General features: G+C 42.1%; 1 protein-coding gene across 1 annotated transcript in view; it reads right to left on the bottom strand.

Moving 5' to 3' along the window:
- The window catches only part of DNMT3L (DNA methyltransferase 3 like), a 182,221-nt gene that overhangs the window by 154,154 nt on the left and 2,094 nt on the right, over positions 1 to 25,973 (bottom strand). The window contains exon 2 of the mRNA XM_033942929.1: positions 370 to 508. Coding sequence (XP_033798820.1) covers positions 370 to 508 — 139 coding nt within the window. The remainder of the gene's footprint in view (positions 1 to 369; positions 509 to 25,973) is intronic.

The following is a 25,973-nucleotide window of genomic DNA, read 5'->3' as shown; positions in this document are numbered from 1 at the left end:
GACTCAATTCTACAATGTTTCATACCTATAACAGATGTATTCTATAGACAATAGAACTGATCAGGCACACATTCCCTTCTACCTCTCCAAGAGTTATATTCTTTCCTAAGCTATTAAATTGAGGGATTGAGGAGCTGTTCCATCTTGGCATTGTTGGATGATGTCACCCACTTATATGCTTCATCAATGAAAACACCTGTCACTGGGGAGAAATAATGCTTTTTCACCCTCCTCCTGATAGAACCATATTCTAGCCTGTACAATCATTTGGGCAGAGCTAGGGTGGACTGAAGGTATACATTTACTTTATTAAATGTGGGCATATGTACACGAAACAGCACCTTCCATATGCCACACACAAATACAAACCTCTGCTGAACTTTTGAGGTAGTGCTGACCCATCAGCAGATGAGAATGATGAGTCCACAAACATGACATTAGAAGATTCACTCTCCGTCTCAAAACTCACTACTGGAAGTTGAAATAGAATCAGATTAGCTTCCAAACCCTAGACCAGTAGATAAACGTTTACATTGGTGTATATGCTATTATCTGCTATAAGTTTATTAGGTAAGCTGCCTTAGGGCTACATAAAAAAGTATAGGGACAAGGGTATTCCAATGATGTTGAAATCTGATTTTCAATATTTTAGCAAAAACATTCAAAAATCCAAAAGAAAAAAATGGTCATTTTCAAACAAAAACAAGTCAGACTTTTTGTTTAAAAACTGGCCATTTCCTAGATGGTTTTGAGCTCAGTGTATCTATCTTTTAGGACCATTTTCGGGGGGGAAAGAACCCTATCCAAATGCACAAAAACAAGCCATGAAGATATATGGGGACCAACATTCTTAGCAGACTAGCCACACATCTCAGCAGAGCAGTGGGACACCCTAGGGGGCACTGCAATGGACTTTATATTAAAAGTTCCAGGTACACATCTCACCATTGCCCCCTTACACTGTATGGGGAATCCTCCAAAACCCACCAAAAACCTACTGTACTCAACTGTACACCACAACAATAGCCCTCATACCTGCAGGTGTACCTAGGTACAGTAGGTTTTTGATGGGGTTTGGAGGGCTCACACGGTCCATTACAAGTGTATTGGTTAAGAGTGGGATATAGACCTGGGTCTCCACCTCTATAGTCCATTGCACCAACCACCAGGCCGCTCCATGGACCTGCTTGCTGCTCTAATAGGATTGGCTATAACAACTGAAGCTGTCATAAAGGCTGGTATACTGTTTCTTTCACATCTTTATGGAAATGGAAGGGGGGTCAGTGACCACTGGAGGAGTAAGGGATCATGCCTTAATCTTTCCAGTGGCCATCTGGTCAATTTTGGAACCTTTTTTTCATGGTTTATAATTTCTAATTATTCTTAAGTGTTGATTTTCACTGGATCAGCATAAGGATAATCAGAATGCACAATACATTAACTTCCAAAACCATATACTGAAGTAAGCTGAACTAACCCTAAATATTCCAGAGGCTGTTATAGGGGAAAACACCCTCCAGGGATTCAAGACAAGGTTGGACAAGTTCTTGCTGAACCAGAACGAGCGCAGGTAGGGTTGGTCTCGGTTAGGGCACAGGTCTTTGACCTGGGGGTCGCCGCGTGAGCGGACTGCTGGGCGCGATGGACCGCTGGTCTGACCCAGCAGCGGCAATTCTTATGTTCTTATTCAATGCTAGAACATGCACAGCTCCTGGTACTGAATATCCGGGTATGCAGTAGTGTACCAAGGGCGGTGGAGGGGGGGAAGGACCGCCCTGGGTGCACGCCCTAGGGGGGTGCACAGCTGGCCGGGTCCACAACCTCCCACACTGCTCTATAATGGGACCTGCACCTCAGCGCGGCTGCCATTCTTATTTTGGAGCAGTCGGCAGTCGCCCTGAAGTGCAAGAAGGTCCCGCGATGACTGCATCTGACAGCTCTGCTCAGGAAAATGTGACGTTGGACGGGGGTAGACCGGAAGCCGCAGTCATTGCCGCAACTCCCTGCATCTGCCGGTCCACCCCCCTCCAACGTCACTTACGTCTTCTAGAGCAGAGGGGCAGACGTAGTCATTTCGGGACCTTGCTGGTTTGGAGGAAGAGAGAAAGGAGCATAAAGGGTGGAGGGTAAGAAAGGGGCAGGGTGGTATGGAAAGGTGGTGGAGGGAGAGAAAGGGGGCAGGTATGGAAGGGTGGAGGAGGAAGAGAAAGGGTGCAGATGCTGATGGAATTGGTGTGCAGGGAAAGAGGAGAGAGACATAAGGGGGAAGGATACTGGATGGAATTGGATTGGAGGGAAAGAAAGGGGGCAGATGCTGATGGAAGTGGGGGGAAGGGAGAGAAGAGAGTGAAATGCCAGACTATGGGGGTATGGGAGAGGGAAGGGAAGAAGAGGAGAGGAGAGAGATGCCAGACCAATGGAGGAGGGAAAGGAAAAAGATGGATGCCAGACCAATGGGGGTGAAGGGAGAGATGGAAGGGGGAGGCATATAGTTTCTGGAAGGGGCATAGAAGGAGAGAAGATGCCATATAGAAGGGGCAGAGAGAGGGTAGACAGTGGATGAAATGAAGAGAGTGACAAGAAGATGAGGAAAGCAGAAACCAGAGAAGATAAAGTAGAAAAACGTTTTCTATTTATTTCTTTTTTTGCTTTAGGGGAGATGCATCGCTGTTTCTGTGGTGTTGCATTGTATGCAGAGTCCAGCTTCTTGGTGGTTCAATTTAACCTTTGTGTACGTATTTCTATTTTATCCCCCCTTTTACAAAACCGTAGAGCATTTTTTAATGCCGGCCATGTTGGTAACAGCACCAACGCTCAGAATTCTATGAGCGTCTGAGCTGTTACCACCGTGGCTAAAAACCACACTACAGTTTTGTAAAAGGGGGGAGGGATTAGTTTGTGATTACATATTCCATACTACATAGTAACATACTAGGGGAAGGTGTTTTCTGTGTTCTGTGTTTTCGAAAGAAATGGTTTTCTGTTAGGACTGACTGTGCAGGACTAATCTGGCTTGTTTAGTTTTACAATGGGTGTATTGATGTTGTACTGCTCACTGCAGCATGTAAGACGCTGCCTTTTCTAGGTACACTCTTGTGTGATGTGTGGATTGTTACTAAAAATCATGTTTTTCATACAGATGGGAGGGTATCAAAAAATGATGGGCCCCGGGTGTCATATACGCTAGGTACGCCACTGCGGGTATGTACGCTGACCAAGAGGTTAACCAGGTACTGATATTCAGACCAATTTTGCTGACCTAACTTTATGCATTTAGCTAGTTGCAAGTTGGAAAACCGAATATCGCTGCTAACCAGCTAAGCTATGGCTCTGCCTAAACTGCACCCTGGACCGCCTTTAACCTAGATGGTTTGGGAATAGCCTATTAGCAGAGATATTCAGCAACACTAACCAGTTAAGTGCTAGTGAACAGGGCTTAATTTTTAGACCAAAAACAAGTGGAACTGTCAAACCAGAGGAGACAGGTAGTACAAAGATAGAAATAACAGAGGAAGAGAAGTTGGATAAGGGAGCAGAATAACTTCTCTGCTCTGTTCTAGGCTCACTTCCTTTCTTCCTCTTGTTGCAGGCTGTTTCAAAGGAAGGGGTTGGAAAAGAACACCCCTGCTGCTCTGGAGTTTGGAAATAAGTGGCAGAGCTGTGTTCCAGGCCATTCCCCCAGAGATTAAGCCCTGTCAATGAATACTGGTAGCTGACTAGGTTTAAGTTCAAGTTTCAAGTTTATTGTATTTGATATACCGCCTAAGTACCTAGGCAGTTTACATAAAATGAAACACATTTGAACAAATGCTTCAAAAGTCATAACATAATAAAATAAAGAGAGGGAAAAAAAGTGTGTCTTATGGAGCGAAAAATACAGTACTTTTATACTAATCTTAAAAAGGCTCAGTTCATTTGTACACTATGAAGTATATGGTAAGTGTAAAATATTTTTTTAGAATGTGCTTCTAAAACCTGACCCATTGACTCTATAGCTAGGCAGATTTTCAAGATATTCATTATATGCCTGCTTCTCAAAGTAGGCAATTTACCTCATATACTGTATATTAATTGTGGAGATCCTGAATAAATCCAATTTTTTGTCTAAAGGGATAAACCAAGGCAGACTAAGGGATGCTTTGCTTTAGAGACATGCGACGCCCACACGACAAACAATGAAACCCTGGAATACTATAAGAACATAAGAAGCGCCATCTCCGGATCAGACCTTCGGACCATCAAGTTCGGCGATCCGCACACGCGGAGGCCCTGCTAGGTATACACCTGGCTTATTTTATAGCCAACCATATCTTTATATGCCTCTCTCAAGGAGATATGCATCTAGTTTGCTTTTGAAGCCTAGGACTGTCGATTCCGCAATAATCTCCCCTGGGAGAGTATTCCAGATGTCAACCACTCTCTGTGTGAAGCAGAACTTCCTGATATTAGTCCTGAACTTGCCCCCCCTTAGCTTCATTTCATGTCCTCTTGTCCGTGTCAAATTGGACAATGTAAATAATCTTCTCTGCTCTATTTTGTCGATTCCTTTCAGTATTTTGAAGGTCTCGATCATATCCCCACGCAGTCTCCTTTTCTCAAGGGAGAACAATCCCAGTGTTTTAAGTCGATCCTCATATTCCAGTTTCTCCATACCCTTCACTAGTTTAGTTGCTCGTCTCTGCACCCTCTCCAGCAGTTTTATATCCTTCTTTAGGTAGGGAGACCAATGTTGGACGCAGTATTCCAAGTGGGGTCTGACCATTGCCCTATAAAGCGGCATTATAACTTTCTCCGATCTACTCGAGATTCCTTTCTTTATCATGCCCAACATTCTATTTGCCTTATTTGCCGCTGCCGCGCATTGTGCCGATGGCTTCAGGGTCCTATCTATCAGTACACCCAGATCCCTTTCTTGTTCACTTTTTCCCAGAGTTGCACCTGACATTCTGTACTCGTATTCCTTATTTTTACTGCCTAAATGCATTACCTTGCATTTCTCCACGTTGAACTTCATCTGCCATTTCTCCGCCCATTTTTCTAACCGACACAAATCGCTCTGGAGTTCCTCACTGTCCTCCTGCGATCTGATTGCCCGGCAGAGTTTTGTGTCGTCTGCAAACCTGATGATCTCACTGGATGTTCCGTTTTCCAGGTCATTGATATAAATATTAAAAAGGATCGGCCCAAGTACCGAGCCCTGGGGTACACCACTAGTCACTTTCTCCCAGTCGGAGAACTTCCCATTTATGCCCACTCTCTGCTTCCTGTTATCCAGCCATTTGCCTATCCATCTTTGTATATCTCCCTCTATGCCATGGCTTTGTAGTTTCCTGAGAAGTCTTTCGTGTGGAACTTTGTCAAATGCTTTCTGGAAGTCCAAGTATATTATGTCCACCGGCTTTCCACTATCAATTTGCTTGTTCACGGTCTCAAAGAATTGGAGTAAATTCGTCAAACACGATTTCCCTTTCCTGAAACCATGTTGACTGGGTTTCATCAAGTCGTGTGTGTCCAAGTGCTGAACTATGCTATCCTTGATCAGTGATTCAATCATCTTGCCGGGGACAGACGTAAGACTCACAGGTCTATAGTTGCCCGGTTCTCCTCTCGATCCTTTTTTGAAAATTGGCGTGACGTTCGCTTTCCTCCAGTCGTCTGGTATCTGACCAGTTCTGATTGACAGGTTTGCAAGTTTTTAAAATATTGTAATTATAGTTTCCTAAAATTAATTACATTAAGTGAAAGTGCAACACCTACTATAAATTTTTAAGCAGCATAGGCGCGATTTGTAATCTATCCTTTTAGGAATACACATGCATGAGGTTTACACAAATCCATTAATTTAAACAAACTTAAATGCAGGTTGTGGGTTTTTGGGGTTTATTTTTTTTCAATATGAAGGTGGTTTATTTGCCTTAATTATTTTTATTAGCTCTACAGTGCCAGCAGAGTCACTGTTGCGCCAAAAGCCCAGGCTATAGCACTACTCACCATCGGGAGCGCAGAGCCATCCTCCTCTTCCTCACCTGCTTCCCCGGTAAGAAAGGCACTTGCTGCGCCGGAGCCCAGGAAGAAGTTTCCTGCGTACAAGGCAGCGGGCCCCTGCCAGAATGCGAGGGACCGACAGGATTTATTTTAAATTCTTCCCTCCTTCCCTAGATGGCTCTCCAACTATTTCCCGGCCAGCAGGCGCACAGGTCAGGAGCACGGTGGTCAGGCATGAGCTTTCCGTGTTCCCGCTTGGCCCCATGCCATTTTCTGAATAGCTGCTGGCAGTTCTCATAAGTTCCGCAAGAACTGACGCCAACCATTCCGAAAGCAGCACAGGTCCAAGCAGGAGTGCGTAAAGCTTGCTCCTGACCTCTGCGCTCCTGACTTGTGTGCCACTGGCCGGGAAATAGTAGGAGAGCCGTCTAGCGAGGGATGGTTACACACTGGACCACCAGGCTGTTTAAAAAAGGTACGACAGTGGCGCGCAAGGGTGTTTGTTTTACAAATGTGGTGCGGTTGGTGTATGTTTTTAAAAGGTGGTGCGGCGGTGAAAGGTGGTGCAGTGGTGGGGGGGGGGGTGCGGCGGGGGGTTGTTTTTAAAAGGTGGTGCAGCGAGGCGGATGGGTATGTGTTTTACAACGATACGGGGGGGGGGGGTATAAATTTTGTATCATCGCTGCATAAGACGCACCAAGATTTGGGTGGAAAAAAGTGCATCTTTGCAGATGAACCAAAGGAGAGATGGCTCCCGATCCCAGAGACCCGATCCAATCTGCAGGCTGTCCAGAGGGCTTTCTGCAGTTTAAGCTTACAGAGCACCTCCAGAAGCAGACACAATTTAAAATGTCTGCGATCTCCCGCTGAAGGATCACTCGCAGAGAGTTCATCTGCAGCATGTGGGTAAACCCACAAAATAAATAAAAAAAAGACTAGGAATTGAAACAAATCACGAGCAGAAGAGACTGATTTCAACCATGCAGAGAAGCTACAGGTATAAAACTGAGCATTACAAGAAACTTCCAGGCAGATAGCCCAAAGGGGAGGGATCAAATTTTAGTAGCCCTGCAGCAGAAGCTACCAGACATACAAGAACCCTCGAGTTCAGCCTCCAGATGGATTGTACAGGAATAGCACTTATGGCTGCAAGTGGCATCTATATGGCAGTATAATAAGGCTTACACATTCTATCTTAGCTGTAGTGGTTAGAGTGCTTATGGGCCTGGGTCCTCCTCTCTATGGTTCATTAGCCCGCCCACCAGGCTATTTAAGACACCTGTGTGCAGCTGTACTAGGCTTCCCAGATGCTGCTCTTTTAGAGCCAGGTATGTACCTTTTTTGTTCCCAATTTTATGTGGTGGGAGTAAGTGAGCATTGGGGGGAACATGGGGGTGTCTTACCTTGATGCATGCAGTAGACATCTGGTCAGTTTGGGCACCTTTGTGGTACTTAGACCCTTCTAAAACAGGGCTAGTTCCAAACGTATAAGTTCCATTCAGGATGTCTTGCAAAATGTATGACTATCGCTGTAAGATGTCCTTGTCTAACCTGCCCTTGAGACCTCCCAAAGCCCGCCCATAACATGCCTCAACCATGCCCATCTCGTGCTCTGAACGTACAGAGGTTGGAACACCTCACTAGATGTACAGAAAGACGGTTTAGATTATCGGCACTTGGACATCCTGGCAATTAGGACATTCAAGTGCTGATTTAGGATGCTTTTTAGACGTCTATTTTTTAAAAATTATGAGCCTGATAGTACTTTAAGGCAGGTGTAATCATTTGTTTTTATGTGTCCATAAGAATAGTTGCATATATGTGAGGTTTTTTTTATAACGTACACACAAATAACAATTTTGACTCTGTTCTTCCTTTCTCTGCCATCACAGAATACCTATTGCATATCAACTAAAAGGAAGGGCTATGCTTCTATGCATTTTTTTTATAGGTGTATATGCCTAGGCAATACAGGAGTCTATTTAAGAGGAAAAAATGCTGTTCTATATGCTCTGACTAGGCTGCTATAAGCCTAGTCAGTGAGACAGAAGGGATCTCAAATTCCATATAAAATTACAGTACCTTCATCATTCTTGACAAGAGCTTTCACGATAGCCTCTTGAAGTGTGGTTAAGGAGGGGCATTAAGTTCTTTACTCTCAGATGTCAACTGAACTCATATGAGAGGTTGCAGCAGTCATTTTGACAGACAGCAAAGAAGGGCTGGGTTCCTGCCCCCAATGGCACCCACTGGGGGCCTACCTGAATGGCTGGGGGATTGGGGAGGGAGGAAGTTGTCTGCAGGCTGGGGGGATGAGGAAGGGAAGGAGGAGGCTTTGTTGGAGGTGGGAAATAGTTGGGGAGGGGGGCTCTTTTTTTGCAGCAGCAGCAAGCTTGATATTTGGTGCCAGTTCCCGCATCGCTCAGCAGTATATTAGGCCACTTAGCTAGGGTTACTGTATGGCTCCAGAAAAGGGAGGTTGGATTGAAACATCTGGATTTTACTTCCACTGAAAGCAATGGAAGTAAGGAAGACAAATAGAGACATCGGGGTTTTGCTTCCATTGAAAACAATGGAAGTAAAACCTGGATGTGTGGAACGTCTGCAAAAACCTCCTGGTCACGCCCTCCAACTCTAGAGCACTAGACTCCCACTTGCTACCAAGTTATTGGAATCAACTGCCTCCTTACATCAGATCCCTCAAAGGGCTTCTGAACATCAGGAAAGCAATACAAACTTAACCTCTTCCCATAAATCCAGTCGTTTATTGGAAACTTTTATACCACTACTAATGACTGGGGAGTCAATTCTGAGTGGTTTGTTTGAGCTTCAGTAATGGTGTTACAATACATGAGCTCCAGTAATGGTTTTACAATGAAGATGGAAAAAAAGTATGTTAACTTAAACATCAAATTGTACACTAAACTTGACTCTATATCTAACATTACTGTACAAATGTAATTTCATAATTTGTTTGTCTATGCTTTAGGTATGTCAACCTTGTTACTGGTTCTGAGCTTGATGGGGAGGATGGGATATAAAATTAATCAAATAAATACAATGTCTCTGTCCGTCCTTCTTTTTCTGGACCCATATGGTAATTCTACACTTAGCTATACAGGTGCCAGCACCTGCATAACCCCCGACTCCTCCCTAACACTGCCCCCTGTTCCACCCACCTTTTTAATGAGGAGTCAGTCAAAGACAATATTCAGCAGCACTGCCTGCTTTAGTGTCCCTGAATATGGAGGTGTTAGGTGGCCCCAGGAGATTTAAACAGACAGGAGTCTCTCCTGCCTGCTTAAATTGCTTTGAATATTGCTCTGAATATACTTATTTATATTTACCTAAATAAATTCTCCTTAAAACAGAATTTTCAATAGAGAGCAACTCTTTTTGCTGCTATTGCCCAAAACAAAAAAAATACCACAAGAGCAGGATACCAGGTCGTATAAGTTAATTGATCATGGGGAAAAGGAAAGTTAAATCTAAAAGTTTGACACCTGTTATTTTAGGTCCTATGGACAGACACTTGACTTTTTCCCTAGACTCTCCAGCACAAAATGTATCTGATTTGAATTCTCCCATATCCGGAGCATTGATGAGTCCCCTACAAAGGACACCCCCCCCCCTTCATCCAATATCCAGTGTAAGTGGGAATATAACTCCCACTACTTCCACAGGTCCTGTGGTATCATCCACTTCAACAAGTAAATTGATTTTTACAGATATACCTAAACCACTTGAGTTTACTAGTGTAGTGGATGAACAACCACTAGCAGTGGAAAAACAGGATATCACCTTAAAGGATTTATGGTTAGGTATTTCTAGAGTTGAGGGGTTTCTCAGAGAATCAATGAAACAAACATCTGATTTCTCACAGTCTGTGGTTCAAAAGTTTGAGAATGTGGACGCCAATTTAAATTGGCTGGAAACTAGATTAGGGGCGATTGAAACTCAAAGTAACACATTGCAAGCTGTTTCACTATCTGCTGTAAAAGATTCTACATCATTGCATTTAAAAATGGAAATGTTAGAAAATATGCATCGGGGAAAGAATCTCCGCTTGGTTAATTTCCCAGTGACTCATTTGTTATTACCAGAAATATTATTAAGAAAATATTTTAAGGAAATACTGGGATTACCCAATGCGGATAGTTTTCCAATAAATAATTGTTATCATATTCCCCAGAAGAAAAATGAAACTGTACAGGATGTGGACCATCTGGTAACTGATGATGTTAATTTGACAGAGTTTTTAGAAGATTCTCAAGATGTTATTCAGACCCGGTCCACAATGATTCTAACATGTGTGAATGAGACAGATAAAATGTTGTTAATTAAACTTTATTTTAAAAATAGACTGACCAAGTTCTATGGGGATTTGGTTAGTATGTTTCCTGATGTCTCAAGAGCTATTCAGCTTAGAAGAAAATAATTTTTGAAATTGAGAACTAGAGTATTGGCACTTGAGGCATCATTTTATTTGAAGTTTCCTTGCAAATGTTTGGTTAAGACACAAGATACTGAATTTGTCTTTTGGGATCCCTTTCAATTGCAACAATTTTTGGTAGCTCGTGAACAGAAATGAGATTTCTTTGATGAGAAATTAGGTTAGGAATGTCCAAAATGTCCTAAATTAATTGGGAATGACTTGGGTTCATTAGAATTCAATCCATTTCTTTGTTTCCTTTAAAATTTAGTTGGTAAATAAGCAATATGCTCCCCCTTTTTGTGGGCTTGTAAAGGATTGTTTATTTTGCATTGTTTGTTGTATTGAAAATTTGAATGGAAACCTTTTTTTCCTTGATATCTGTATGATATTGTAAATGTATTAAACTAAAAAAAAAAAAAATACCACAAAATTTAAAAGAAATAAAGATAGGAACCGAAAAAAGCGGCCAAATAAAGCTAGCAAGAGATTTTAGCATAGGCCACAGTGTGCTGAATACTCTGCGCTAGTGCTGCCCGATTCATGATTCGAATCGATTCACCGATTCACTTCAGGTGAATCGATTCAAATCGATTCAAAACAACAAAAAAATTGGCCTCCAGATTCATTTACTGACCCCCCCCCTCACCCCCTAAAGCAGGAGCGGCAGTGCTGCCTCTTGCTAGCCAGCCGCTACTTTAGAGGGCGAGGGTCAGTCGGGAAGTGCTGGTTTCCGGCTTCTCTCTTAGCCTCCCGCGTATCCAGGGCCAGATTAAAGGATGGACCTGATGCCTTCTACGATGAGTGCAAGCCGCAGTTGTGTTTCTGTGTTGCTGCTTGCCTGCTTACGACCCGCCCGCCGGCTCAATTTCATTCCGCTCGCTGCTGCTGCTCCAAAAGGGCCAGGCGTGTGCAGTGATTGCACCCACCGGCCCATAAACCTACTCTCCATCAGCATTGATGTTGGGGGAAAGCTTATGGACCGGCGGGTGCAATCGCTGCACGCGCCTGGCCCTTTTGGAGTTGCGGCAGCAGCAGGGGGGGTACTAAATGGATTCAGCTAGCAGCGGCTGCAGGCAGCAGGTGAATGGCGGGAGGCCAAATCAGTGGCAGGTCAGCTTGGAGGAAGGCAGGCAGGCTTCGGGGGGAGGAAGGGAGGCCATGACTGGACCCACAGCAGCACAGCATTTCTTCTGCTGCCATCAGACTGCTGCACGATTTGAAGAAAAAAAAAAAAGAGAGATCAAGTGTAGGCAGCCTGAGAGGAGAGCTGAGAGGAAGGAGGCAAGGAGTGAAAAGTACTGAATGAAGGATGGGAATGAGAAAGGAGACAGGGAGAGAAATATAGGGTTGGAAAGAGGATAAAGAGTATTTGGAGAGAGGGATGGAGTGAGCAGAGAAAAAGGTCTGGTGGGAGAAAGGGAAAGAGAGAGAACAGTGAAGAGGAGAAGTAGAGAAGCAAGAAGGGGAAAAGAAGTAAATAAGAAAATGGGTATATGCAGGCAGGGCATGTTGGCATAGCCTGGACAGGGGGGTGCAGGCCTACAAGGGGGGGACAGACCTTCAGGAATGGTGGCACAGGCCTTCAGGGGAGGACAGGCAGGCCTTCAGGGGAGGGGGGGCAGGCCTTCAGGGGGGCCCTGGTGTAGAATTACACTGAGGGAGGGGGGGGGTTCAAAGAGACATGCTTATGCCAGACTTGGGGGGGAAGAAATAATGGGTCTAAAAACAGAGGAGAGGGAGAGAGATAGTGGACAATGGGATTTAGGGAGGGATGGAACAGAAAGGGAGAGAAGTTGGACACAAGGGATGGGGTGGAGGGGGTGATTGAGATACTGGATAGGAGAGTAGTTGGGAAAAGAAAGGGAGAGATGGTGGACCCTGGGGTGGTGGGGAAAGAGGGAGAGATGCTGGATGAAAGAGTAGTTGAGAAAAGGTGGATCTGTGGATGGAGACGAAAAAAAGGAAAGATGCCAGACATCCGGGGAGGGAAGGGAAATGGAAGGGGAGAACAGAGATGGCAGATTAGCACGGAGAAAGAAGAAAGAAGGAGACCCTGGCAAGCAAGTTATCAGAAGACAACCAGAGCGGGGGACCAACAAGATCTGCATAATGACCAGACAACAAAAGGTAGAAAAACTAATTTTATTTTCTGTTTTGTGATTACAATGTCATATTTGAAACGTGTATCCTGCCAGAGCTGGTGATAGACCGCAAACGTGAGCTAGGATTTAACAGAGAGAGAAAAAGTCTTTTTTGTTTGTTTATTTTGTTTACACCACAGTGCCAGTGTGGTTAGGAGAAGGCAAAGGGGGTGAAGAAGCTATAAAATAAACCCACCAGGATGTTTGGAAAAAACACCCAATTGGGCAGGAAAATCGAATCGAATCAAAAAATCGATTCAATGGGCTGAATCGAATCGAATCGAAAATTTTTTCCCTGAATCGAGCAGCACTACTCTGCGCTGCTCCCAGTGGCATACCTAGCATATGTGACACCCAGAGCCCATCATTTTTTGACACACCCATCTTTATGAAAAACATGATTTTTATAACAATCCACACATCACACAAGAGTGTACCTAGAAAAGACATCATTTTACATATTGCAGTGAGCAGTACAACATCAATACACCCATAGTAAAACTAAACAAGCCAGGCTAGTACAGATCAATCCTGCACAGCCAATCCTAACAGAAAACCATGTCTTTCGAACACACAGAACACAGAAAACACCTTCGCCTAGTTTGGAATATGTAATCACAAACTAATCCCTCCCCCTTTTACAAAACTATAGTGTGTTTTTTAGCCATGGTGGTAACAGCTCAGATGCTCATAGAATTCTGAGCATCAGAGCTGCTACCACCATGGCTGGCGCTAAAAAACGTTCAGACAAAGGTTAAATTGAACCACCAAGAAGCTGGACTCTGCATACAATGCAACACCACAGAAACAGTGCCACATGTCTCCTAAAGCAAAAAAATAAATAAACAGAAATTTGTTTTCTACCTTTGTCTTCTTTGGTTTCTGCTTTCCTCATCTTCTTGTTGCTCTCTTCCTTCCATCCACTGTCTGCCCTCTCTCTGCCCCTATATAGCATCTTCTCTCCTTCTAAGCCCCTTCCAGAAACTGTACACCCCCTTCCATCTCTCCCTGGCATCTCTCTCCTCTCCTTCCCTTCTCTCTCCCACATCTCCCCTCTTCAATCCCTTTTTTCCCTCATTTTCCTTTTCAATTTATTTTCTGCATCTGTCTAGATTACGTTCTTACTAGCCTGTCATCAATTTCCTTTTTCACTGTCTATCTACAGCTCGCCACCTCTTTCCCTCACCCCCTCCAGTATTTTACTAACTCAATCCTTTTCCCCCATGTGTCCTCCTTTTATTTATCCCTTCCTTCCATTATGTGCTCTCTTTGTCTACCCCTTCCATCCAGTACCTTTTCCTCTCTGTCCACTTCCATCCTTCTCTCCTCCCCATTTCCTTCCTACATCTGCTCCCTTATCTCTCCCATCTGCACTTCCATCCAGCAGAGGCTCCCCCTCTACCCTCCCCACTATCCAATGTCTGCCCTTTCTCTCTCCATCCACCCCTCTTCCATCAGCATCTGCCCCCTTTTTCTCCCTCCACCACTCTTCCATACCAGCAGTCCTGCTCCTTTCTCTCCCTTCATGCAGCAAGGTCCTGCGATGACGTCTGCTGGCTCTGTTCTAGAAAAAATACCTGACATCGGAGGGGGTGGACCAGGCAGAAACAGTCATCGCGGGACCTTCCAGCACCTTTCAGCACAGCTGCCGACTCTGCTCCAGAGTAAGTACTTGGAGGGGGTGGTCTGGCTGCTGAGCTGAGGTGTAGGTTAGAGAATGACACGATAGCTGCTACCTGGGTAGCCGCGAGTAACCTGCCAAAACGGTGAGGAAAAAACTGTGTTCACTGTGGAGCGGTGAATGGCCTTGTACCCGCAGTTAAGGGAGGGAACGTGCTCTTATCGTGCTCCCTCCCTCCTTACTGCCACCGCCGAGTTTAAAGCGCTACCTACTCCCTCCCTGCCCCTTACCTTCGTAGCCACGATGTCTAAACTGTCTTCTTACAGCAGCCGGAGCGTCGAAGCTGCATGTGGCTGCCGTAAAGGTCATCTCTGATGCAACCGGAAGTTGCATCAGAGACGACCTTTCAAACAGCCATGTGCAACTTCAACGCTCCGGCTGCTGTAATAAGGCAGTTTAGACATCGCTGGCCACAGGTAAAGGGCAGGTAGGTTTGTCAGACCGGGCTTGTTGTCCGAGGCGGGGTGGGGGGGGGGGGGGGGGGGCGCGAGTGCATGGCGGAAGCGGTTAAGAGGTGTTCTCACTGCAGGGGGGGTGAAAGCGCCACGAAGGTAAGGGTCAGGGAGGGAGAAAGGGAGGAAAGGTGGGGTGGGGAGGAAAAGATGCTGAAAGGACAGGGGGAAGATAGAGTGGGAGAAGACGCTGAAGGGAAATGGGGAAGAGAGAGTGGGGATAAAGTGCTGTCAGGGAAGAAGACAGAGATGCCAGACTATGGGGGGAGCGGAGGGAAGAAGATGGGTGCCAGACCAATTTGCAGGGTGGGGAGGAGAAAGGGAGAGGCACAGTAACAGAGCAAATGGAAGACGCAGAGAGGAGAGACAGTGGATGGAAGGAATTGAATGAGAAGATGAGGAAAGCAGAAACCAGACAACAAAGGTAGAAAAAAAATTCTTTTTTTTTTTTTTTGCTTCAGGATAAAGTAGTATATTAGTTGTGTTGATAAAAATTTATAAACAAAGCCCTGCCAGCTGAACATCTCTTTCTCCAGTTCAGCAGCCAGAACTTTTATTTATAAGGAAGGAATAAGCTAAATATTGCAGTAGAGGCTTGTACGGATGCTGCGGGGACAGTGACGGGGCGGTGAATGGGATGGCAGTGATGGTGACGGGGTAGTGAATAGGGTGGCGGTGGTGGTGATGGGGCGGTGAAGGGAATGGTAGTGACAGGGCAGTGAAGGGGATGGCAGTGATGGTGACGGGGCAGTGAATGGGGTGGCAGTGGCGGTGACGGGGCAGTGAAGGGAATGGTGGTGACGGGGCGATGAAGGGGACGGTGGGCCAGTGTAGTGATGGGGACAGATTATTTCCCCATATCATTCTCTAGTGCAGGTCCTGTTGCACAGTGGGGCGGGAGGTTCTGACCAGACTGTCTATGTACCCTCCTAGGGCGTGCAGCCGGGGGCGGGGCCCCCCCTTTGATAGCCATTGGCTGCTCCCGATTCTCATAGAACTTTCGCGGTTTTGTTGAGGGAAAGAAAGGGGAGGGGGTATAATATTTAATGCTATAGCAATAAGAAAAGCTTGCTATACTAATAAAATCCATCTATACATTAAGATCCACATCCGCACACCTGTTTTCGGATCACTGGAGTCTATTATCACAATTTCGCTTGTTCCCGTGTCACTATGTACACTATACACCGTGTCCGGAATACTTTTTACTTCTATCTCGTCAAACAGATTCTGCAGCGCAATTTCTCTACGCTTACTCCGTGGAATGACGTAGTCCGACATGCTAACTTCACCACCAAATACCTACTACAGTACACTATCTTCGCCGCGCCCACGCGCTCAGAAAGCGTACAAGCACCGTATCCACGTCTGGGGATTCCGCCTACGCACCAGATATCGGCTCTAGCCTCGCGGCACCACGTAGCGTACAGCAACCTGTTCTTTGCCGCTTGATCGGAGGACTTGCTTAGCACGTTGTCATAATGCTCTTGAATGAAATTAAGACACCTTTCGCGAGGGTTGTCTTCCAAAGTTCGATTAATAATGGCTTTGGAACCCTTATGAATTTTATGCCTTATGAATTTTTATTTTTTTTTTGGTTTGGATTTTTTTTGTCACTGGTTTCAGAATGTGTGACTGAAGTATTCTGTTAGCTTGATTTTTCTATGTAGCATTCTGTAGTAATTTGGTTTGTTCAGTTTTCACAATAGTGGAGGGGATATTTGTGAAAGGGAGGGGAGATGGGTTTTGTTGATCCTTGCTCTGTATTATTTGTGTTTATAAAATGACAATTGTAAAGAATATTGTCTCTTTATACTTTAATAAAATAAGTTCAGTATAAAATCATAACTGTTCGAGGCTTGTGCGGATGGGATCTGACAGTTTGCGGGGACGGGGACTGAGCTCACGGGGACGGGGCAGGGATGGGGACTGAGCTCATGGGAACGGTGATAAATTTTTCCCCCGTGTCATTCTCTATTTCAGATTACTATGGCATTTGGTAAAATGTAAATAGCTAGATCGTTGACGTTAAATATTCATTTCATCACCATTCTGTTTACTGACTAGTTAGTATTAGCCGTTGGGGGTTCATGTCTTGAACATCAGACAGCATGGTTAAATAATTGCTTTTATATTTTTTGATTAATCTAATATTCAAACAATGTATCGAATCCTTGATATATGATTTAATCCAGGGATCTCAAAGGCCCTCCTTGAGGGTCGCAATCCAGTTGGATTTTCAGGATTTCTCCAATGAATATGCATTGCAAGCAGTGCATGCACATAGAGCTCATGCATATTCATTGCGGAAATCCTGAAAACCCAACTGGATTGCGGCCCTCAAGGAAGGACTTTGAGCCCCATGATTTAGCCCATTGAACCAACCTCTTAATATGGTTATCATTGTACTGAGATAAAGGTTCCATACGAGATCCTATTCCCGACACAATGGGATGCCCTGGGGGGGAGGGCAAGTTGCAGATTTCTGAATTTGGGGATGTAACTGCATGAGATGCTTGTATTCTTTGTGTGATATAATCCCCTCATATTTAACATCCTCTATAGCAGGGGTGTCAAACTCAATCACATAAGAGACTGAAATCTGAAACACAGGCTAGTCCAAATTTTTTATTAAGATACTTTCAGACTTAGTAGAAGAATAGGGTTACAATCTCTCCAATCCCACGCTGGGTGTAAAAAAAATAAAAAGACTTTTCCTCTCTTAGGTACTAGTTCACACTTGCTATCTAACACCAGCTCTGACAGGGTACACATTTCAAATCTGACATATTGTAATCACAAAACAGAAAATAAAATTATTTTTTCTGCCTTTTGTTGTCTGGTCATTATTCAAATCATGCTTGTCCCTAGCTCTGGTTTCTGTTTGTCTTCTGATAACTCGCTTGCCAGGGACTCCTGCTCATTTGTAGATTTCTTTCTTGGTGCTAACCATCCATCTTCCATCTCTGTCCTCCCCTTCCATTTATCTTCCCTCCCCCGGAAGTCTGGCATCTTTCCTTTTTTTACATCTCCATCCCTGTAGCTGCAGCGATGGACCCCACCATTCCTCCTTTTCTCAACTACCCTTTCATCCAGCATCTCTCCCTCCTTTCCCACCACCCCAGGGCCCATCATCTCTCCCTTTCTCTTCCCAACTACCCTCCTATCCAGAATCTCTATCCCCCTCCACACCATCCCTTGTGTCCAACTTCTCTCTCTTTCTGTTCCTTCCCTCCTTCATCCCATTGTCCACCATCTCTCTCCCTCGCCTCTGTTTTAAGACCCATTATTTCTTCCCCTACCCCCACCCTCAGTCTAGCATATGCACGTCTCTTTGGATCCCCCCTTCGCTCCCTCCCTCCTTGTACTTCTACACCAGGGCCCGGCCCCCCTGAAGGTGCACATGTTTTCCCCCTTCTTTCTAGCATCCTCCAGATTCCCGTTCTCAACTTCAAAGCAACCTGCAGAGGATTGCCGGTCGGCTGTATCAATCCTAGCAGGCTGCTGTCGGCTTCCACAGCACATTCCCTCTGCCGAGGTTTCGTCCCTCCTCGATGTATAGGACCGCAGCAGAAGGAACGTGTGCGGAGGCTGACATCAGCCTGCTAGGATCACTACAGTTGACTGGCGATCCTCTGCAGGTTGCTTTGAAGGTGAGACCAGGAAGCCGGGAGAGAGATGGTGGACAATGGGATAGAGGGAGGGAAGGAACAGAAAGGGTATTTTACCACGGGTCAAATTTAATTACCCTGCGAGCCAAATTTGGCCCGTGGGCCGGAGTTTGACACCCCTACTCTATAGCTTTAGAAAGCTCTTTTGTAGAGTCAGCCGGGAGGCAACTATATTATTGTTCAACAGACAATTGAGATAGAGCTTCTGCCTGATAATCAGCACCACTATTCCGCCCCCTTTGTCAGCTCTATGTATGATAATTGTGGAATCAGCTTTCAGTGGGGAGTTTGTGGCATAGTGGTTAAAGCTATAGCCTCAGCACCCTGGGGTTGTGGGTTCAAACCCACGCTACTCCTTGTGACCCTGGGCAAGTCACTTAATCCCCCCATTGCCCCAGGTACATTAGTTAGATTGTGAGCCCACTGGGACAGAAAGGGAAAAATGCTTGGGTACCTGAATAAATTCATGTAAACCGTTCTGAGCTCCCTTGGGAGAACGGTATTAAAAAATAAATAAATAAATTGTTGAACTAATCTCCACTGACACCTAGTGATATTGGCATAAGATTTCACTTTACACTGTTCCAAAAGGTTGTATTACACATGTGGCCCACCAGGTACTAGTTTGAGGTCCACGGTATGTTACCATTGTTCTGGAACATTGCCCGCCTCACTGCTGTAACTTCACGCAAGCGCTTTCCTGCGTCTATGCGATTGTAAGGTGGAGTGGAGAGGACAATTGTGTACAGACGCAGGAAAGCACTTGTGTGAGGTTACAGCAGTGAGGCGGGCAACATTCCAGAACATAAGGTAACCATTGTAGGCAGTGCAGCTTGTGCATGTGTACGTAATTTTGTGACTTTTGGAGCAGAGGCAGAAGCAGTCATCGCGGGACCTTCCTGCACTTCAGCGTAGCTGCCGACTCTGCTTCGGAATAAGTATGGCAGCTGCGCTGAGGTGGTGCCGTTTAGAGCAGCGTGGGAGTTTCTGGATCTGGCCAACTGTGCACCCACCTAGGGTTGCCAACCGGGGCAGTCCACACTCCTGCCCTTGGTACACCACTGAGTTGAATCATTGGGTTATTTCTCCTATGATTGTTGGGGTGGCTGCTTTGATCAGGTAAGGTGGCAGGTGTCAAGGCTGTAGTATACTTTGGAGTATTTTAGGATGTCATTTTGTCTCTTTGAATTTAATCTCTTCAAAATCTTAGCAAGATCTGTCTGCTGGTATTTCCATAGGTGGCTTTGTTGTGATGAATGTAGTTGGATTGGTGGGGGAATAGCTGGTTTCATGTGGATTGAATCTTTGTTTTAAAATAGCTAGCTATTGGTATTGGTTCAGGATTTATACAAATGGTTCAAACATTGTATAGCTCCCCTCTTGCTAAATTGTATATTAATAATAATTTCTCAAATGGCTTTAGGCTGCAGAGGGGGGTTAGACAAGGCTGTCCTTTATCTCCTCTGCTTTTTGATATTGTATTGGAACCCCTGTTACTAGCTATTCAGCAAGCAGATGAGATTCAGGGTATTCCTCATAGAGATCGGGAATATAAGGTCTTGGCTTACACAAATGATATATTACTCTTTTTGAGAAATCCTGAGACAACCATTCCTTGCTTACTTGAAATGATTGAGAAATTTGGAAAATTTTCAGGTTACAAGATAAATTGGAGTAAAACAGAAATTCTTCCACTCGATGTCCATTGTACAAAAGGTTTGTTGGATTCATTTCCCTTTCTATGGAGGGAAGATGGAATAAAATATTTAGGCATTTGGATTAAAAATACAATGGACGAAACAATAAAAATAAATGTAAAATCGTTATTACAGAAGGTCACAGAAATGTAAAGGATTCCATTGCTCACATATCTTTCATGTTGGGGGAAAGTCCAAACTATTAAGATGATGATCTTGCCTGTGATTTGTTATCAGATGGGTATGTTGTCGGTTTATTTTCAAGGGTCCTTTTATAAAAAATTAAATAGTATTCTCATAAAATTTATTTGGCTGGGTAAAACTCCCAGAGTAGCCTTGGTATCTTTACAAAGGCCAATTTCAGAGGAGGGGTAAATTTTCCCAATTTTTATAGGTATCATCAAGCCTATATTTTGCGCCAGGATATGTATTGGGTCCTCCCAGAGCTCATGGAAAAATTCCCAGATTGGTTGTGGCTTGAATGGCAACTCATGTCTCCTTTGAGCCTTTGTCATGTGCTCAGTATCAAAATGCCTAGTTACAGTAAAGATAACAGAATATTAGCTGATACATGGAAAACATTGTGTTATGTAAGTAATTTAACAACAATTCCAACTCACAAATCTACAAATCAATCTATATGGCTAAACTCCAAGATTCAAATTGGCAGAGAAAGGCTCGCCTGGAAGCATTGGATGATAGAAGGAATACGTTTATTAGATGATGTTATCTCTAATGGTAAAATGCTTGAATTTTCACAGTTGCAACATAAATATGGTCTTAATAAATCAGAAAGTTTTAGACTCCAGAACTTGGAGGCACAGTGTATGGCAGGCTGAAGTTTGACCTCCCTCCCTCCCTTGGGTTTAATTTAATAGGAATTATTTGTATGAGATCCTCTTATTTTATCTCATTTGGAAGAATAACTTTTGAGGATGACTTCTGTAAAACAAAAGTCACAAGAGAATCCAGGAAAATCTTCAGTGAAACCGAAAAGATTAAAGGAAGACTTACAAATGGTTGGTGGAATGTCATCCTCACTGGATGCTTTGGATCTCATTGAAGTTTTGGATAAATTGGAGAATATAAGTGTAAATAACTATGTTGGAAATGAAAAAAGAAATGAACATGAATGGAAAACTGGACATTATTAATCATAGAATGAACAAAATGGAAAACAGAATTGAAAATTTGGAAAAAACACAGCTAGAAAATAAAGACCATAAAAATTATTACAATGCAGCAAAAATTAATTGATCTTGAAAATTTTTCAAGGAAACAGAACTTAAGAATATTTGGCCTTAAGGAAGGATATGAAGGGAAAAATATTGTTTCCTTTTTGGAAGAAATTATTCCAAAGTTTCTCTCAATAAAAACAAAAATTCCTATTGAGATTGAAAAAGCTCATAGAATTGGTTCTAAACCTATGCAAGGTAAGCCAAGAACAATAATATTTAAAATACTTAGATTCCAGCATGTTATAAGAGCAACAAAATAAATTAAAAACTTTTCATATAAGGATTCTAAACTAACAATTGTTCCAGACTTGGTTAAGGAAACAGTTGTGTTAAGACAAAAGTTTTTGCAATTGAGACAACCATTAAAAGAGATGGGAGCTAAATATGGGCTTTTTTATCTGTCTCAAATGAAGATCACTTATAAAGATAAGCTTTATGTTTTTCAAGATCCTGGAAAGCTTAAGGAATTTATTTCAGCTCAAGAAATATCAATGGAATAACTAATGAAAATATATTAAAATGAACTATATCCATTAAATGAAACTTGAATAATATGAAAAAGAAAATTAGTTATATTTTGTTTTAATTATTACTTATATGATTTAAAATGGCTGCCGGAAAAAAAACCAGTTAACTGAATTAGAATTTTGTAATTCATACTTTCTTTGAGGGGGAAAAAAAAAAGGACTTAAAGATGCTAAAGCATACTTGCTGACATCTGATAAGCTCTGGAATGGAACTCTGGAAGGTATTTGAGTCTTCTGCAGTACTTACAGTTGAATGGAATATTGGAAAAAAACAACAACCCAGAATCGCAGATGCAGAGAGGGCTTGATCTGAAACGTAATACGGAGGTCTGAGAGGAGTAGAGATGAAAGAGAGATACTTTACTGATCACCGGATATTGAGAGTAGAATTTTAAAGATTTCTATGACGAGGCTGTGAAGATTGTGGTGAGCTCAGTAGATTTTTATGACTGAGAGATCGGAGGTGGATGGTTGAAAAATCTATCTCTCTGTTAGACAAATACACTGTACCTGAATTCTATGGAAGGGAAAAGAAAGACTTGCGCTGAACTGAGAATCCACCCCAGCTGCGGGAGCCATCCTACAGCGTTGTGGCTCCTTGCTGACCCTGACCATCTTCCCCCTGTAGCCGGTTAGCAGAAATCTGGTCAGAAATCCTCAAATCACCCTCAGGAGATACGGATCCTGCACTATGTAGAAGAATTACACGGTGCAATAAAGCTAAGAATTCTGGGGAAAAGGGCATTTATTAGTGTTTCTGATGGCACAGATACCACATTTGAATCTCCCTGCACTGTGGCATCCTCTGACATTGTAGAAACTCTGAATGCAAGATCTGCACGCTTTATAACCTGCGATGAGGCTTGTACCGATGCCAGCACCACTGAGAGGGGAAACATGAGTACTGTTTGGACAAGATAGTGGTGGTTCCTCAGATTTCATGATGGGATCCTCACCAGTTCCATCTACGCTGCCTAATGCACATGACCCCAATGGTGTTCAGCGCTTCTTAGTGTGAGCTCCGTTTCATTGCCTTTAGCTGTTATGTACCTCACAGGACACATAATTGTACTGTGAAAATCAACACCCGATCCCATTTAAATGTTAAAGGTTGCACACACATTTATTCTCACCCGCAATAGAAAAGCATTGCTAAAATGGGTAATTGCAGAGCTAAGATTGCTAGATTAAAGCTGGTCTCCTTGTTTTTTATAGGAAGATTTTCCTTGTCTTCCCCTTTATTATAACTCATTTTGCTTATTAAGCAAGATTGTATTTCTTTGTTTATTATTAAAAAATGGTATCATAAGAGCTTTGAGATATATAAGGGGGACATTAATTTTGGTTCATTTTTATATAATAATTGATGGTCTTTTGTTGGAATTTATTTATGCATAAGTGATGCTATGGAAAGCTTCCTTTACAAGGGTAAAAAAAAAAAATAATATATATATATATATATAGGTCTGTTAAAGAGGAATGTTCATATAATTGCAAAGAAGATGGAGTTTCCTTTGATATAAGTTATGAATTTATTGTTATGATTGATACTTAATGAAAATGAAAATTATTTAAGGTAATGGAGAGTAATAATGAATTTTGGTGTCATATAGTTGTTTCAGAATGCAGCTATTTATAAGATCTCTAATGAAAATGTTAGGTTACATTGATTGTTTATTGATTTATATTTACATACAACTCTTAAGTTTATTGAGTACTTGTATTAAGAAATATTTATATCTTAAATGTTACATTTGTGTATTAATTATTGATTAATGTGATGTGGAAGAACTCATATAATTTATTCAATTCTTATTGGGAAAAAAAATCTGAATGATAGGAAAATTTTCAAGGGAGGGATGTTAGAAACTTGCCTGTTCTGATGTTTTCAAGTTATCATAAGTTTGAGTGGGCGGGAATGTGGGTGGAGTTATGGGGATTTATTATTTAAGAAATTGCATACTAAATTAGGGGAAGAGGAAAGTTGGAAAATTGGGAAGATAGGATTGTTAATGAATTGGTCACAATATAACAGATTCTTTTTTCAGATATATGAATTTAGTAATATTTTTCTAAATGGATGTTAAAATATATTCACTTAATGTAAATGGCCTCAACCATCCTATAAAAAGGAAAAAAAACACTTCTTTTCCTAAAAAAACAAAATGTTGACATATGTTTCCTCCAAGAAACTCACTTGTCTGGTATTGAATCTAAAAAATTAAAATGTGATTGGTAAAGCATTGGGTTTTTTTGCGCCGGCTATAGGGAAAAAAGCAGGTGTAGCAATTCTAATTCATTAAAAGTATAATGCCTTATTTAAAATGAAAAATGCTGACCCATCAGGAAGATGGGTTCATGTGGACATGGTAATGGGAAATACTGCCTTGGCACTGTTCAATGTATATGCACCTAATTCGTATCAATTTGAATTCTTTAAAAATCTTCAGCAACTATTAATACCACTGGCTGCTTCTAATTTAGTTGTGGCTGGGGATTTCAATGCTGTTATTGATCCGATTTTGGATAAAAAAAAACCCAGTAGATGTATGAAGTCATTAGGACTAGATAATTTGATTTAAAATTGTGTATTGCATGATATATGGCGAATATTTCATTTTAATGATCGGGAATTTTAATTTTGTTCCCAGGTCCATAAATCTTTTTCTAGAATAGATTATTTATTTGTTTCAGACTCCTTAGTTCAACAAGTAACGCAAGCTTCTATTGATCCAATTATTATATCTGATCATGGAGGGGTATGGATCAAAATAAATTTAATAGATCAAATGAATACTAATCAATATGGAGATTTGATAATGCATTGCTGGCAGATTCCAATTTTGTTGAGAAGATTCAGTCAAACATTAATGAATACTTTCAATTTAATAATACTGAAGATGTCTCTATAGAAACAATTTGGGATGCATTCAAAGCTACCATCAGAGGACAAATTATTTCCTTTTCAACATTTACTAAAAGACAAATTAAAAAATAGTTTTCCAATTTAGAAAAAGAGATAAAGAGATTAGAATCAAACTTAATTAATAATTGGGATAATTCTACATTACAAGAGTTATTAAAAATTAAAGGAAAATATAATGAGATTTCTTCTAAAATGGTAAGAAAAGACTTATTCTCTCAACAAACAATGTATTATGGAAATTCAAATAAGGCGGGAAGATTATTGGCAAATTATTTAAAAGCAAAAAAACAAAAACCAAAAATATTGATGGTAAAAGATGAGAAAGGGAATGCATATTCTCAAACTGATTTAATTATAAAGCAATTTTTGAAATTTTATAAATCCCTATATTCTTCTGAGTCTTATTCAGACAAGGAAAAAGAAGGATTAGAATTTTTAAATTTAATTATGGACCAAAAATTCCTGAACATATAAAAAAAATTTGGAAAAGCCAATATCATTAAAAGAATTACAAACAGCATTGGGGTCCCTTAGAGTTGGTTCCGCTCCAGGTGGTGATGGTTTCATAGTAGAATTCTACAGATCTTTTCAAATTACAATATTACCTTATCTATTAAATTTATATCAAACACAATTAGATAATGGCAGTATAAAAGGAACTATGGCAGAATCAATTACTATTGTTTTACCAAAGCCAAATAAAGATCCCACTTTGGTTTCAAACTACAGACCTATTTCTTTAATAAATGTAGATGGAAAAATTCTGGCTAAAACATTAGCTTTTAACACATAAAGGAACAAAAACTACTTCAAACGTCTTTTAACATTCAATGGTGCTCAGATTCCAAGATGGAGGTTTAAAGTACTCAATAGGGGCATACAGCCCGTGAGAAACTTTATATGGTATCAATCATTGCACCTAGTTGTAAAAGATGTTTCAAAGTCCTTAATCAGTGATAAATTGTGATGCTTGAAAGTCCATAAAGTGGAAACACTGATAATCCAAAATTTTTAACTGTGTGTATTAAGAACTTCCAAAATAAACCACTTAGCTGAAATATAAAGAATGCGGTGATGTAGCTGGGTCCTGACACGTTTCGCCTCACAGGCTTCCTCAGAGAACCCGCTTGCAATCCCCTATATTCAAACTATAGTTGTGTTTTCAAATTTTCAATATAAATCCTGCAACATCAAGAAAACAAGGTGCAGAAGAGTTATAA

Source organism: Geotrypetes seraphini, chromosome 4 (assembly GCF_902459505.1).
Source record: "Geotrypetes seraphini chromosome 4, aGeoSer1.1, whole genome shotgun sequence".
Classification (NCBI taxonomy): Eukaryota; Metazoa; Chordata; class Amphibia; order Gymnophiona; family Dermophiidae; genus Geotrypetes; species Geotrypetes seraphini.
Note: the sequence above shows the minus strand (reverse complement) of the source record. Positions and strands in the feature narration are given on the sequence as shown.